Here is a 16,947-nt window from a genome sequence, read left to right on the forward strand (position 1 = left end):
CTGGTTTGGGCTTGGAAAGCCTCCACTGAGAGGAACAGAGCGGCCCCAGAGCTCACAGCCCCACAGCTAGCCTGGGTACTGGCTGTGGAGCTACACTCGCTCCTCTTTCTCCTGCTCTCCCTACTCACGGTTTCGGCTCGGTCTTCCCACTCCACTTCGGAGAGATCCACGCTGTTGTAGTTAGGTTTGGGTTTCAGTTTCTTCCCCTCTCTGTACTGGAGTGGGCAGGTTTGGAAGAAAGATGTGAGGTTAAACACGAGGCCCTGCTCAAGTTTCATCTCTTCTCCAAAGTCTTACAGATATTTTCATAAAATCAAAGAATCTCAGTGATTCCTTAAGGTTATCCGGGCCAACCTTCCACCTGATGCAGCATTTCCCTTCCCAACATTTATGACAGATCGTCTCACGGTCTCTGAGTGAATATTTCCCATGGTGAGGAGCTCCCTAATTTGTGAGTCAGCTTGTCGTAGTTTGGACAGCTCTAATCGTTAGAAAGCTCTTTTTTTTTTTAAAGATTTTATTTATTTATTCATGAGAGATGGAGAGAGAGAGGGAGAGAGAGAGAGAGAGAGAGAGAAGCAGAGGGAGAAGCAGGCTCCCAAGGAGCAGGGAGCCCGAAGCGGGACTCGATCCCAGGACCCTGGGATCATGACCTGAGCCGAAGGCAGACGCTTAACCATCTGAGCCACCCAGGCGCCCTAGAAAGCTCTTATACAGAGCTGAAATGTGGTCCCCCGTTACTTTTACCCATTGTTCTTATTCTTTCCCTGGAGGTATACAGGACGTTTTCCACCTGACAACTGTTGAGGTTTTTGAAGGTGCTCGTTACTCCTGACTACACCTCTCCAAACTAAACGTTCCCAGGTTGCAGATGCCTCAACTCCCTCTGAATATGCTCTACGTTGTCAATGTCACCCCCAGAATGGAGTGCCCAGAACGAACGTCAGTATTTCAGATGGGGTTCTGACCAGTGTAGTGTGTGTGTGTGACCTGCGTGGACCACAATATCATATGGCTTTGCCTGCTGCCTCTGATTTGGCTGGATTTCCAGGACAGCTACACTGCCCAGACAGCCCAAATCGAGTTTTCAGTCACTTAAGTGCCCTTGGCCTTCCTTGCGTGGCACACTGTTAAATTACACCTTTTCAATATTATGCTTGAGCATTGAATATTTTGCAGAACTTTCCATGCATCCTAATATATTCATCTTGTTAGTTTCAGCCCATTGTTTAGATGAATACTTTCTGAATACAAATTTTCTCCCTTAATGTATTATCCATACCTTCCAGACTTGGTGTCATCTAGTTTCTGTGTTTTCATCTTGTTGATAGAATTCTTGAATGGGACAAAGCCAAGGACAGACAGATTCTGCAGCGCCTAATAAAGACCTCCCTCCAGCACAACATAGAGCCATCAATCAAGTCTTTGACTGTTATTATTTTCTGGCCCTGCCTTCCCTCCCTCCCTCCCTCTCTGATACCAAGACAGATTATCGTCAAGTTATCTGCCACTAGGTCGGCAGCACTTCCCAGCTTTAGTTTAATAATAGATCAAAAAAGGAAAGGGATGGTTTATTGTCAGGGTAAATTAAGAATTAATCAGAGGGTTTACTTTTAGCGGAATGAGGCCCCTGAAGATGCTTGAAAGGTTGAAGTCCCCTATCACTGTGTATCAGGCTTCTGCCAGTTTTTTCTTTTTTCCAGAAATTATCACCCTTATTTCTTGCCTATCTGGGTGGTCTGCACTATAACTGCCACAACAGTATTGTTTTTGCATTCTTCTTTTTCTCCTCACCCATGCTTGGATGACGTTCCCATTCCTGGTCTTGCTGATGCCCGTGCTCTTGACAAACAGCCCTGTCCTGCCATCTTTTACATCGAATCTCTTTCTTTTGAGTAAGGTGCAATATTCCTCATCATTGCTTATTGTCTAATTCTGGTGATACCTGAAAGATCATCTCTAGCTCCTCTTGTTAAAACCATAATTCCACTTTGTATAATTACTCATACTTTGAGCTCTGACAGAAAGATTTCAGGCCAACAGTATGGCTCTTGACCCTCTTTCAGGTTGTTACTAGGCAGATCCTCTATTACTTTTCTTTTTTAAACTTAACTATTGTTCTCCTTAATACCTATCACAAATTGATAGTGCTTTCCTTAGGAATCTCATTGTGTTGGCTTTACATAGTAATGTTTGTCATGTAATAATGCTCTACACAGTATTTTTCTCTAATTGTTTCATTGGTGTAAGTCTATTGCGTATACTTTATTTCCTTAATTAGACTATTACCTTTTGTTTATAGCATTCTCAGAGTGTTATAACATCAGTCACCCAGTAGATCCACGATATTAATTGATTGGTTGAAGTCTTATATTCATCTAGATTACAGAGATGGTGACAGATGAGTTTCTGATCAGTGCCCTTTAATTTTACAAGTCAGCTCCATGATTGACATTTTTTTTCCTGCTGAGTCATTTTGTTGCCCCTGGGGCTGCCTCCTACAGAACCCACTGGTACAAGTCGGTGGCCCATTGTGGATTCAGATGCTTGCCCAATAGAGTCTGAATTGGGAAGACAACATGGCTTCCAGTGTGCCCTGATCTCTCTACTATGAATCTCTATAGTTTGTCTTAAATAGCTCAGTCGCTTTATGAACACTCAGTATCTATCTATCTGTCTGAACCAAACTGGAATGACATGTGCTTTGGGTGGTTTCTCCAAATGGCCCCTGGGGCAGATGAGCCCCTTAATAAGTTCTCACAAAGGTGCTCTGCTAGCTATTGTCTTCAGCAGCCATCTCAATTCAGTGTGAGACTGGAAGGGGAAAGGGCTAAGGTTTCTGTAGGACCTAACTACCCTCCCCCTGCTGCTCCCAACACTCACACTAAGAGGTGTGGCCATTGTTGTCAACAATAGTGGCCAAGTGCCACAACCAGAGGCAGCAGGGAGCCCCTAGCCTTGGAGGTAGACGTTTTATTTTTTAATTTTTTTTTCTCATTAAACTTTTGTTTTAATGGGTCTCAAAATTCTGTGACAGATTTTTGGTCAAGTTGTTTCCATTAAAAAGTACTGATTTTAAAAACTAATTACTTAAAACTGCCACACACACACACACAAAACAAATGATCCACAAAGCATTCTCCTTTCCTTCTGAAGGTTTTACTATGCATTATCATTAACCAGTCTTTTACTATTAAACTTAAATGGCCAACTGACACAAACAGTTCTGAGACCGTTCTTCCACCACTGATTAAGACTGGGGTGACAGGTATTAGGGATAATATTCATTTAGCCTTCTGAGCTTCCTGGGCAGACTTGGTGACCTTGTCTGCTCCTGCCGCCTTCTTGTCCACTGCTTTGATGACACCCACAGCAACCATCTGTCTCATATCACGAACAGCAAAACAGCCCAGAGGAGGAGAGTCAGAGAAGCTCTCAACACACACAGGCTTGCCAGGAACCATATCAACAATGGTAGCATCACCAGATTTCAAGAACTTGGGACCATCTTCCAGCTCTTTCCCAGAACAACAATCTAGCTTCTCTTTCAGCTCAGCAAACTTGCAAGAAATGTGAGCTGTGTGACAATCCAGCACAGGTGCATATCCAGCACTGATTTGGCCTGATGGTTCAGGATAATCACCTGAGCTGTGAAGCCAGCTGCTTCCATTGGTGGGTCATTTTTGCTGTCACCAGTCACATTGCCATGACAAACATCTTTGACAGATACGTTCTTGACATTGAAGCCCACATTGTCCCCAGGACGAGCCTCACTCAAAGCTTCATGGTTCATTTCAACAGACTTTACTTCAGTTTTAACATTGACTTGAGCAAAGGTGACCACCATGCCAGGTTTAAGAACACCAGTCTCCACTCGGCCCACAGGGACAGTACCAATACCACCAATTTTGTAGACGTCCTGGAGAGGCAGACGCAAGGGCTTGTTGGTTGGACGAGTTGGTGGCAGGATGCGATCCAGAGCTTCAAGCAGTGTGGTTCCATTGGCATTCCCATCTTTACGGGTGACTTTACATCCCTTGAACCAAGGCATGTTAGCACTTGGCTCCCGCATGTTGTCACCATTCCAACCAGAAATTGGCACAAATGCTACTGTGTCAGGGTTGTAGCCAATTTTCTTAATATAGGTGCTGACTTCCTTAATGATTTCCTCGTATTTCTTCTGGCTGTAGGGTGGCTCAGTGGAATCCATCTTGTTAACACCAACAATTAGCTGTTTTACACCCAGTAAATAAGCCAGAAGGGCATGCTCACGGGTCTGCCCATTCTTGGAGACACCGGCTTCAAATTCACCAACACCAGCAGCAATAATCAGGACAGCACAGTCAGCCTGAAATGTGCCTGTAATCATGTTTTTTGATAAAGTCTCTGTGTCCTGGGGCATCAGTTATGGTCACATAATACTTGCTGGTCTCGAATTTCCACAGGGAGATATCAATGGTGATACCACGTTCACATTCAGCTTTCAGTTTATCCAAGACCCAGACATACTTGAAGGAGCCCTTTCCCATCTCAGCAGCCTCCTCAAATTTTTTGATAGTTCTTTTGTTGATCCCACCACATTTGTAGATCAGATGACCCGTGGTGGTAGACTTGCCCGAATCTATGTGTCCAATGATGACGAGGTTGATGTGAGTCTTTTCCTTTCCCGTTTTGGTTTAGGTTGAGCGGTGACTTTCACGACACCTGTGTTCTGGTGGCAAACCCATTGCGAAAAAGGAGGTAGACGTTTTAGATGAAATGATGCAACTTTCTTTTTTGGCTATTAGTTGTTCAGTTGGATGCATGTGAAAATGCCCCCAAGCCTCTGTATCAGGGTGGAGGGAGCCAGGAAGGAGGCAGGAGCACTCAGGAACACATCCCAAGACAAACTCGGGGGAGCCACAGCTCTGCTGCCCCACCTCTCATGTGACTTTCCTTGCCATTTTTGTTGTTAACTCAATGTTCACACTCCCTGGGGTGGACACTCGAGGTCTGATGGTACTGCTGTCAGGCTCTAAAAGGAGCGTGGAGTGACTGAGGTAGTGACAGGAACATAAGTGGCTTGTCCTTCAGGGAAAACTGCACATTTCATTACATGCTCTCTGGACTATTCATCAATCAGTTCATGCATTTTTGCCTTGTCTTTCCTGCTAGATTACAAACAATTTGAAGACAGGGACCATGACTTAAATTTTTTTCGTATATTACCCATTCGGTTCTTAAATGGAGCCCAATGTGTGTGTCCATTATTTTAACTGTTTTTATGAATTATCTCCAAATCCCATATAGTTAAGATCCCAATGCAAATAAGATCTGTACCTACCAGGGGTCGGAGGTCAGGATGTGAGAGAATGTAGCCATTGTTAGTGTTCAAAAAGGCATATCCATGCACTCCGAGCTGCCAAAACACCAGGGATTGAGGGGCGTCAGACCTGTTGTTTGGGTTGGAGAACTGGAGCTAGGAAAGGGTTGGGCTGCAGGGTGGTTAAAAATGGCAGCTCACAGCTATGAGTTTTTCAAACAGGAATATAACTGGGCCAACGCCATGCTTCTAGCCATTAATTTTGAATTCCTTTCTAAATTCTACTGTTTATAGCAGCCACAATAATGCATATCATTACTTGGCCTCTTTCCCACCACATATTCTAGGTGCTTTGATGATGTAATCTCACATGTTCTCCAAACAGGACTGCATGGCATGGAGGAGTAGATTGAAAAACTGAGGCACCAGGAAGGGAGAGAACTTGCTGAAGGCCACAGAGCAAGTCAGAGCTGGTGGTGACAAAGGGTCCCAGAAATCCAAACCATTGCTCCCTGCTCAGTGCCTGCACTTCTCTGGGGGTGGGATGGCAGGGCCCCATCCAGCTCTGGGCTTGGCTACATTGCCTGCAAAGGGGCTCTTGAGCTTGGCAGGACAGCTCCTAGAAAGCCTGTGATTCCCCACTCAGGCATCTGATCCAGGCTCACCTTGTACCGGGGTGCCAGTTTCATCAGCTCCCTCAGGGCCACATCAGAGCCCACCACACCCAGAAGAATGCCGTGGGATCGCTGGAAAGAAAAACACCAAGGTCAGGGGGGCACCTGGCTTCCTTGTGCACAGGGCCAGACTGGACCCTCGGCTCTCCCAGAGCCTGGAAGAGGAAGCAAGCATCTTGGGCCTTATATGACCCTTCCTCTGCAGTTGGATTTTAGGCTGAGCTCTTTGGAATAAAAATCTAGAACCTACAAGAAGAGGCCACAGGAGTAATCTCAGCTGCTGGGAAGATTAATTTCCAGTATAATATTTAAATTGTAATATTTAAAATAAATACAAAGTTGAATGAAATATTAATTTTCATTTCATTTCATAGAATGAAATATTAATTTTCATAACTTTCATAGCTGAAGTATCAAAATCCAAGGAACCATAACCTATGGATGCTCTGAAACGCACAAAGCATAAGGAAACATTTTCTGACCAGATGGAGGTTGGAAGATTCTAGAAATTCCCTCACCAGAGGCCTTTACAAACAAATTAGAGGCTGCCCAAACCGGTAGGTTAAGTGTTGTTTTGCCAGAAGGTTGGCAAGGGGATCTTTCTAGCCTTATATCCTAGGACAGTGGTTACAAGTTCAGAGCACTAGGACAATTCCAAACTGGCTGAACAGAATCATTGGGTGAGCTTTGGGAAATATGGACCCCAAACCACCTCCCATCCTCACGCCTTCCCAACCAAGAGATTCTGATATAGCTGGTTGGGCATAGGGCAAGGAATCTGAATGTGAAAGGTGGCTCTGATGTGCAGCCAAGTCAAGAACCATTGGTTTAAAGAGGCCAGCCAGTGGCCCCAAGTTCTAATCCCTGTTGCAGCTTCTCAGAGAGTGGCCACTCACAGTTTCATTCTTTTTGCTGAAGACTGGCATGGCCACAGTGGTGAGGAGCATCATGTTCTGGGCCTGTGAAGTGAATAGCTGTCAAGGAGGAAAGAGCAAAGGACAGAGAGCTCAGAGTCCACAGAGTGGAGGACCCACAGTCACCAATGTCAACTACCACTGACGTGTCACCCTCCAACAGGAGGAAGAAGCCACATGTGAGGTTCCCCTTCTCTGCAAAGGGAGAGCTAGCAGAAATGCTGGAGGAGAGAGGTGGGATGGAGAGGGGACCAGGGCAATGTCACTTAGCAACAACAGTCCTAAGCCAGGGCAAGCGTCAGAACCCCAGAACCCACAACACAGCTCCCAAACATGGCTCATGAAGTCCTCTGTCTTGGCCATGCCAAGGATGAGCATGAGCTCAGGGAACAACCCATCCTGCACACACCCAGAAATCTCTGCCATGGACCTAAGGTTGGCACACACAACAGTCCAGGACAGTTAAGAGGGAGAAGGACATTGACACTGAGCCACCTGCAAACACAAGTGCATGCATGGGGAAGAACCGCTCAAGGGGAAGCCATGGTGTAGTTATAATAGCTGATCGTGGGGTCACTCCTAACACAGACCCACAACCTCTTCCTCACTGAGAACGCCAGAGCCACATCATTCCCCACCTCTGAGATGGCCCTCCTCCCCGACTACCTCATCTTACTGTGCGGACTCCTTCAGCCTCCTTGAAAGGGGCTACACACAATCGCCCCACTTTATCATGAAGACAGGCCCTCACAGGTGGTGTGTGCAGGTATGTTTGATATGTGTGATCTTCATCAGGATCAACCAAATGTTGTGCTGAGCCCATGGAGGTCTATAGTATTCTTTCTTGGAGAATGAAGAACTTTTTAAAAATTGGATATATTTGACATATAACCTCATGTTAACTTGAGGTGCTGCTTAAGTGTTGTTTGATACATTTATGTTGTCATATGATTGACATTGTAGTGATGTCTTTTACATTATGTAATTATAGTAAAATATTGTATTTGTTATACTGTACATAGATCACTAAACATCAAATCTCTTCCCCTTCCTCATCTGATTTTTTGGCTGACACTTTGGAAGTAAGGTTTTCTGAAAGCGAGTGATTTCAGTTGACTAATGTTTTACCAGCTACTGGAACCAGGAGGACCCTAGAGTTGGCTACGGGGATAGCAGGAAACAGTCTGGGTCTCTGGTGAGCAGGAAGCTCCTCACCAGCTCCGGGCTGGCCACCTCTAAAGTTCTCTTAGATGAGGGAGAATTACACTTCTCTCTTATCTAAGCCACTGTGTTCAGATCTCTCTTCATCCCAGGCTGATACATCATCACTGAAGCAGGTGGCTACATGTGGGAGATGATATGAGAAGTGCCAGGAAGGTCCCTCTTGCTACCAAACATCTCATCTGACATTCTGCTTTGGTTATCTATTCCTTTGTGTACGTCACTGCAACTCACAGACAGTTTCTGAAAGTACAGGGGCCCAGGAAGGGGAGCACCTGATGAAGCCATAGTATCTTGAATTACTGGTCAGACTCCTCTCTTCCTGAAACAGGTAGGAGAGAAGACAATGGGGGGCGGTGAGGACAATGGGAAGCAGGAAGGAATAAGTTTGGAGCAGAGGGGCTCTGCCATGGAGGGGAGCCTTGGACAGGTCTGTTCACCGGGTTTCTGGGTCTCTGGGGGCAGCATACATGCAAGGGTCTTCTAGTGGGCTGAGTATGTCCACCCCTTCACACCATCTCCTGCTCACCTCTCTCCTGACCCAGGAAGTTACCTCTTATTCCCTGGGGCCCCTAACTTTGGAGCCGGGTCAGGCCCCCACCTTGCTGTCCATGTAGGCTTCCGTCCAGGTGATGTCATGGTCATGGTTGATGACCATGGGGCGGCTGAGGACGTGCAGGTACTCCATAACGTTCTCCTGTGCATCTGCCAGTGTGGAGATCTGCGTGTAGTAGCCTGACAGAGGAAAGGGTCTTGTGGTTGTGAAAAGCTGGGGTCGCCCTTGGAATTGCTTTCTAGGACCCACACACTCTCCCGCGGCTGCTCTCAGCTTATAGGTGGGCTCTTCACTGGGAGCTGCCCTGGGTCAGAGGGGACTACTTCCCCCCAAGGTTATGCTCTTTCCTGGGGACAGCTGGAGGCTGGTGGTGCTATCTCAACCTAGGAGAATTCTGGTGGGCCTTCCCAATCCAGAGATGCCACAGGAGCAGCAGGGCCTCAGCAGCAAGGACTGTGTGGGTTGGCTTCCCTCTCATGATGATGCCCTCCTTACTTCCTTACAGGGTTATCTTCCAAGAGCACCCTCTCCTGCATGCAGGTTTGTCTTGGGATCCATTTTCAGGGAGTACAGTCCAAGACAGTGGCTCAGGGCCCCCTAACCCCCTTTCTCTGACCACTGTCCTTCCTCGGTTACAGGGAGGGCTGCTATAGCCTCATTGTTGTAGCCAAGGTGATATTTAAAAGAGCAAATGGCTTACAAGGCTATGAATGACTTAGTACATGTTTACCTCTCTGGTCTCATTGCTTATCACCTCCCACAAAACATTCATTCCACCCTCCAGAAAGTGAAACTGCTTTTCATTCCCAGATGCCTCTTGTCTCAGACCTTCTGTCTGGAACACTCTTCCATGCTCTCTCTGTCTGGCTGATTCCTACCATTCTTTATGTCTCAGCATAGAGACCTCTTCCTTTAAGAAGTTCTCCCTGCTGCCTCCAAATGGAGGAAGTACCTCTCCCGTCACGCCACTCTCCCAACCTCTGCATAGTCTGTGCCCCTCTGCCCTAATAGCACATTTCAGATAACATCACCACTGATGGTTCACTTGTATGTCTCCTCTGCTGGACAGTAGCAAGGACAAGACTGAGTCCATCCTGACCACTTTGCCAGGCACCACAGTACATTCTCAATTAACTTTGGTTGAATCAAGGGCCCAAGTTGGCATTGTGAAGCCCAAGTCTTGGGTTCTGGCCAGAGACAAATGACAACCACATCCAAAACATTATTCTAAAGAAAATGACGACCCTCTGCTTTTTGTCTGGAAGCAGCACCACAGTAAATGGGCTTAATTTGCAACAAGAGGAATGGAGGCTAGACCTAAGAGAGAACTTACATTTAAACTGTGGGTCTTACCCCTGCCTCACTCTGTCTGTATTGTGGTTCATATAGGCTTTATTTGAAGAGAGAATTTTCTCTTCTGTAAACCCTGGATAGATACCTCTCAGTTTCATTTCAGGTGACTTTATGACTTAGAGTCCCTGCAGGGGTAATCATGCATTTACTCAAGGTTTCATGGGGGCAATCTACATTTTGTTTAGCTTTTCCCAAATAAGAAGGAAGAGCAGATACTGTCATCTCGACACAGTACTGCTCCTCTGCAAGGCCCCCATGCAGGAACCATGGCTCAGCATCTCTGATGACTGGGCGCAGGCTGCAAGGAGCTCTGCTCACACACCACCTACCTTTGTTGTTGCATGCAATCCACTTCATGCGGTCAGCAAAAGTCACTTCTCTTCCAATAAGATAAGTGAAAACTCGAACCTAATCCACAAGACACAGATGTACTCAGCAGCCATGATTCCTGGCTGTAAGTAGTGCTAATATTATTTATGTGAGTCTTGGATGTCAGGTCAAACACTTTGCTGACTTTGGATTCTCTACTCTCATCCTGTTGACCAGAAAGGATCGTGAGGCCCAGGCAGCGATGGGACTTGCCAGGGCCATGGTGACATGGGCCAGGTACAGGGCAGAGGGTCACAGCCTGGCAGTTTTCCTCTCAACACCACATCTGATCTCTCATCCTGAACTCTTTCTCGCATGAGACCTCTGTGCCTAGGGTCAACATAATTTTGGAACACCAGTCTGGGACATACTATCTGAATATACTAACAGGTCTAATGGGGCAGAACATTTGAACTCAGGGCGGGCCTGGTTTTTCTGGGCACTATTGGTTATCCCATGCAGGCAGTAGGAGAACACTTCCTTTGGTCCCTTCCCCTGCCCTCTTGACTTCCACCAGAAGAGTAACCTTGCGGTCCGGCCAGTTGTACTTCTCAAACACTGGCTCATAGTCCTCCACGGCCCCATCGGTGATCAGCATGATGGCCTGGTTGCAGAGGCTTCCTTGCCGGGCCTCTTGGAACTGTGTGGGGAAAGGGCAGGCACCGTAACTGCAGGCCATCTACTACCCTCCCCACACCTCCACCCTGTCTCCTAACCCTTCACTCTCCCCCAGCTTCACCATGTGTGGGTACCTGCTTCAGGATCTGGAAGGCTTCAATCAAGGCTTGATTCACGACCCCCACACCCCTGACCATCAGCTCATCTACCAGCTGTTTGAAATGCTGTCATGGGTAAGAAATTAGAGGAGGGTCAGTGGATCGACAGCCCGGGAACTTTCATCTTTGGTCTTTTTTTTTTTTTTTTTTAAAGATTTTATTATTTATTTGACGGAGAGAGACACAGCGGGAGAGGGAACACAAGCAGGGGGAGTGGGAGAGGGAGAAGAAGATTTCCTGCTGAGCAGGGAGTCTGATGCGGGGCTCGATCCCAGCACCCTGGGATCATGACCTGAGCCGAAGGCAGACGCTTAACGACTGAGCCACCCAGGCACCCCTCATCTTTGGTCTTAATTTCAGAGGCTGTTTAGAGCTATTTTACCAGAGCATGATTGCAGGATCCATCTCTTCACGATCCAGCTAATTTCATGGCTGGATCCCTACAATAGATGTTTCTCAAATGCCCCCAAGATAAACTGAGAGAGTGTAAGTGGCTGGGTGCAAATACATCCCTGCTACTAGAAGGAAATGCCAAGTGTAAGCCTATCCAGAGCAGGGAGACAGTCCAGGCAGACTACTGGGAGCCACTGTCCAGGCTCCCAGGTCTCCAGCACCTTCTGTACCCAGCCCAGTGTAACCAACAATGAACATTTCACAGGAGAAACCATGGAGGCCACCAGGGGCTCCAGGGTCCAACCTGAGGCCCGGATTCAAGAAGCAGCCAAACTCAAATTCCCCAGTCACAGGAAGAAGGATCGGTCACATGAAAACTTTTCCTTTTAAAAAAAGTTGCCCCTCCTCCTTGGGCTTTGAGAAGGACTCAATCTAATGGTTTTGAACCTCTCTTCCTTTTGGGGAAGCTCCTTGTGACTGGTATAGTGGAAAGGCCCATGGAAGAGGCAAAGAGGGAAACTGAGTCTTGGATAATCCATAGAGTGAAAAAGCAGTCCTGAATAAGTGAGATTTCCCTTGGATAGAAGATCTGTGCTCACTATTGCTCTGATAGGCAGGAAGCATATTTATGAAGCAATTTCTTGGGTGTATTTACATGGGTAACTTCGTTGTCCTTTTTCCAAGTGCCATGGGAATAAGTAAAGGGGGCCATCAGGCAGTCTGTATAGGTGACTGCCCACCATCCTAATCAGAGCAGGGACTCGGGAGAATCAGGCACTCACCTGATGGTGGACACTCACCTCACGATTGTCTCGATCCGCCTGGACAAGGATTCCTTTAAAACAGGGCTCGATGTAATGGATGTAGTCACTGTACTGCAGTTGCAAAGGGCAGAGGGGACAGGAGAATAGACTGGGTCAGTTTGGAAGGTCAGGACCCAGTGAAAAAGCTCAGGCAACTCACAGGTTACCTAGGCACATGTATAATATTATCTTGGGGTACCCTATGCTTCTGGCAGTTCTCCTAAGTAGAGAGAAGGCACTACAGAGAACAGTGAGGCATTAACTCCAAAAATTCTCCCTCAAATCCTGGTCTTGGACCATTTTTTCAGGTGGCTGGCTGAGTGATGTCCATCTCCCAGAACACAGAGAACCTGAAGGTACCGAGAGAATCCCTTTGGTCCTCACCCCTAGGACTAGACAAAGTGCCTTCCATGAGAATCCCAGAGCCTTCCATGTGCAGACCCCTCCCCAGGGCCTGGGCCTGGGGATTAGGAACTGTGTTCTTTCTCCTTTTGCCTTGCACTTATGATGAAGATCTTCTAGCTATCAACAAGGAATGGGAAGGGCAAAAGATGAATTAATGCTGCCCTCTTTTTCTTAATCACTCCACTTCCTTATAGTTAAAATTCAAATCTTCATTATGTCTTTAATCTACTTCTGTTTAAATAGGAAAGGGAGGGGCGCCTGGGTGCCTCAGTCGGTTGAGCAGCCGACTCTTGATTTCAGCTCAGGTCACGGTCTGAGGGCCGTGCTTTCAAGCCCACATCAGGCTCTGCCCTCAGCAGGGAGTCTGCTTGTCTCTAGCACTCTCTCAAATAAAATCTTAAAAAAAAAAATGAGAGGGAGAGAAAGGGAGATGATGGTGATACGGTGGTAGGAGTGCATGCAAGTTCTAGGGCAAATGCTGGCGTGTTCTGGGGGAACATTGGGAGCAAATGCTTCCTCTACCTCTCCTCCCCAAACAGCAGGAGAAGGGTTGGGAGAGAGGTGGGGCAGGCTTTGCAGGAGGAGCAGGAGCTTGCCCCACTCTCCCGGAGGTGTCAGACCTGATCTCGTAGCTGTCCTGTCACGGCTGCAGATCATGACCAGGGATGGAAAGGTGGTGGAGATGGGGAGGGTGGGGTCCAGGAGTGGTGCAAGTGGGTAAATGATGCAGGCCTCAGGGGAGCAATTCAGGGATGAGGGGGGCCCTTCTCATACCCTGGGATGAACATTTTGAAGTTAAATCATTTTGCGTTGGTATCCCTTTACTATATACATAAATCCCACTGAAGGCAAGCATTTTCAGCACTGTGACAAGCTGGTGGGGGAAAGTTTTGGATCAGGTGACCTTCAAAATGATGCCTCCAAGGTGGCAGTCAACTCTGCCTCCTTGGAGGACAGAGCTTGCCTGCTCTTTCATTGCATTCCTGACTTGTATCTTCCCATTTCTTTCTGCTTCATCCCTCTCCTTCATTACTTTTCTAGGGCAGGCAGAGCTATCCTCAGGAAGATTTGTGGTGAAAGCAGGACGAGGGTTTGCTGGTCCCTTTCTAGGCCCCCACTACCTATGCACCTATGTTCCCCTTCTCCTGATGCATCTGGATTTGGGTGGGATGAAAGAAGTGGAAGGGCTGAAAATGTAAAAAGCAAGAGCCCAGGGTTCACTCATCCTAACCATAATGGAGAGGCTGTTCCAGAGATGGGTACCAGTCAAGGGCACATGGATGGGGTAAGTTAGGTATTTGCTCAGGGCCAGTGCCTCTTAATTATTATTCTCAGACTCATCTGAGAAATTGATGAAATCTATGGAATCAGAAAAAATGGATGCACACATTTTACACATAATTTCAGAAACTCTGTGGACCTCTTGAAGGCCATCCTTGGTCTGACCTTAGCTTAGAAGCCCCGGCTTTAGAGGAGAGAATCATTATACCGTATGAAGCATCAAGTGATTATAAGTATAGGTCATTCCAGTGCAGGCAGAGGAAAGGTTTTTTTCCTAGGGAGAGCTATTCTAGAGCAGGAAGGCACATTTACCGCGATGATGTTAACAAAGTCATTCTCCCCCAGTGTGTCCAGGATGGTGGAGATGGTGTGCTTGGCGATAGTCATCCGCAGCCCCTTCATGCTACCACTCGTATCCACCACAATCACTATGTCCTTGGGAGAAGTAGCAGCTTGTATGTACCTTAGCAGAAAGAAAGCACAGGCCAACGATGGGAAAACCAAAGCCACAACAGCCACCCAACTGAGTCTCTAATTATTTCTATTCAGATTCTGGCTCAAGCGTGCCCAAGATTCAGGTTAGTGATCCATCAAAGCTAGGTTTTATACACTCAGCATAGTTCTAAAGCCATTTTGGGGTCAACAGCTGGGAACATGCACATCTAATAGGCCTGTCAGGTGGGAAAAAGGTTAAGTCCCGGTGGTAACCCTTATCCTCTTTGTTTTGGACCAGTCGGTGTCCTGGAGGGGCAGGCAGCAGGGAGGGAGACAGCTGGATTCCACCCTCAGATTTTGTTACAAATCCGCCAGAGGAAGTGTGTGGAGGGAGAGGAGAGTTTGGTAGAACGCTGGTTTAGAGACAGCTCAATGTCCTGTGAGGAGGTTTGGGGTGGGAAAGACAGACGTGATGAGTCCTGGAGCAAGGGCAGCTGCAGAGACAAGGAGAAATGCAGCTGGCAACTCTTCCTGCTCTCGTGTGGGGTTAAGGTTCTACACACCTGAGGCCCTTGGCCGGTGGTGGGGGTGGGGCAGAGACCACAGGAGAACTAGGCAGAACCCAGAGGTTATAGGAGAGATGCCAGCACCAGAAACCTTTCCCCTGGAGCTCTTACCAGCCACGATTTCTGCAGTCAAAGGCGATGACTCCATTCTCATCAGGTGTCCATTTGATACCTGGGGAAATAAAGGCTGGCTCTTTTACCAGCTCAATAAAGCTGCTTCAGAGCACTGGTTGGGTGATGATGTCCAGTTTGTCCATCCCCAGTGCAGGGCCAGCAGTGGACCTGGGCAGCAGGGTGTGGGACCACTAGATCACACCCTGCAAATTGAAACAGCAGGCAAGGAGGAAGGCCAGCTTATGGAGGGACACCTAACACCCACACTGCCCAGACTCAGAGTTGGGGTTACTTTCACAGGTAGGACCCAAAAATGTGATGCCTGAGACTCTTGTGACTGAACCTTATATCAAGTTGTAGAAGGGGAAGCTTGAAGGAGGTGTGACTTTTAACATCCATTACCATCAGCAAAGCAGGGACAGAGTGGTAAACAGCCAGGTGCTCAGATCTCTAGCCCACCTGCTTCTATTCAGCTTAATTAAGCTCACTGGGAGAAGTGATGTGGTAATAAGACTGTAAGCTCCTTGAAGTCAGGGATTCCCCAGTACCTAGCACAGTGTCTGACACAGCACCTAGCAGAGTTCATGCTCAATAAATGTTACATGAATGAAAAATGAATAAATGAGTATGAAAGATCTTGCCTTGAGCACTAGTGGAGTGCTGGGATAGACTTTGTCTTATTCATCTGTTCAGAAACTTGGATAAATGCACACAAAGCACAGATAACACTGACATGATCCATGATAGAATCTCTGTTGAAAGATTTTAATGATTGGGAATAGTGGGTTCAAAATAAGGAGATGAAAAATAAATGGTGAAATTGTTGTAGGTTACGTTTGGGCTAGAAAAAAAAATAGTGGCAGTATCATGAATGTCTAGGAGCTCCAAGAGATCATCCTGTTCCATAGCAGTTAGACTTCAGATGAGATGCACCCTTTGAGGCATTGCTGGTCTCCCAAAGGTAGGAGATGTTTTCAGGGATCATGGCCCCAAACCAGACAAATAAAAGCAGAGTTCTAAGAGTGAGGGGCAGAGGCCAAGGCAGATAGCCCTGGAAGGAAGAAACAGGACCAGATCATGGTGGAAGCCTGAGTAATAATGGCTCTGATGTAGACCTGCAGGCAGCTGGGAGAACTAGGGTCTTCCAAAGGCCACATTCCTATAGCAGCACGACTGTGGGCAATCTAATCCTTAGAACAGTAATGAGGAGGGGGAAGTGCGTCTGAGGTTCTTGGCTCTGAACCAAAACCTTAGAAGAGGGTTTTAGTGGTCCTGGTAGGGGTATCTTCAACTCCCAAGAAGAGACAGAAGTGGTCCTCTGGAGGGGAAGCTTGCCTCTTGAAGTGGCATGGCCTCACAGGCAAAGATTTCTCACAGGCAAAGATTACCAAATACATGAGAAACAGGCAGTGTGAGTGAGAGGCAGCTGAAGCAAGAACCATCAGATGTAGCCTCCCAAGAATTACAGGTGTCTGAATTACCAAATACAAGGTATAGGATAGCTATGTTGGAGAAATCACCAGGAAGAATATATAACAGTAAGTGATTAGGAATAAAGAAACAGCCTTAAGAATATGGACTATTTGGAAATGAAAAAAAAATATTTAAGTTGAAAAAATGCATAATGGATTGCTCACAGGTAAAGAGAAAATGCACACATTTGAAGGATTCATCCAGAGGCTAGAGTGAGAAGGTCTAATGTATGTCTGGCTGGAGGTGTAGAATAAGAAAAAGGAGAGCATGAGGAAGGACAATGGTCACACAGCTGGTGTCAGCATGCTCTAG

The 16,947-nt window shown here is 47.0% G+C and overlaps 1 protein-coding gene across 1 annotated transcript in view; it reads right to left on the reverse strand.

Annotated features, from left to right (window-relative positions):
• CACNA2D4 (calcium voltage-gated channel auxiliary subunit alpha2delta 4) overlaps positions 1–16,947 on the reverse strand; it is a 132,419-nt gene that overhangs the window by 81,855 nt on the left and 33,617 nt on the right. The window contains exons 7-17 of the mRNA XM_027594228.1: positions 15,160–15,220; positions 14,360–14,510; positions 12,359–12,433; positions 11,142–11,231; positions 10,916–11,029; positions 10,350–10,428; positions 8,713–8,846; positions 6,873–6,950; positions 5,968–6,048; positions 5,324–5,398; positions 129–215 (exon numbers count right to left, since the gene is read on the reverse strand). Of these exons, the coding sequence (XP_027450029.1) occupies positions 129–215; positions 5,324–5,398; positions 5,968–6,048; positions 6,873–6,950; positions 8,713–8,846; positions 10,350–10,428; positions 10,916–11,029; positions 11,142–11,231; positions 12,359–12,433; positions 14,360–14,510; positions 15,160–15,220 (1,025 nt within the window). The remainder of the gene's footprint in view (positions 1–128; positions 216–5,323; positions 5,399–5,967; positions 6,049–6,872; positions 6,951–8,712; positions 8,847–10,349; positions 10,429–10,915; positions 11,030–11,141; positions 11,232–12,358; positions 12,434–14,359; positions 14,511–15,159; positions 15,221–16,947) is intronic.

This window comes from Zalophus californianus, chromosome 9, assembly GCF_009762305.2.
Source record: "Zalophus californianus isolate mZalCal1 chromosome 9, mZalCal1.pri.v2, whole genome shotgun sequence".
NCBI lineage: Eukaryota > Metazoa > Chordata > Mammalia > Carnivora > Otariidae > Zalophus > Zalophus californianus.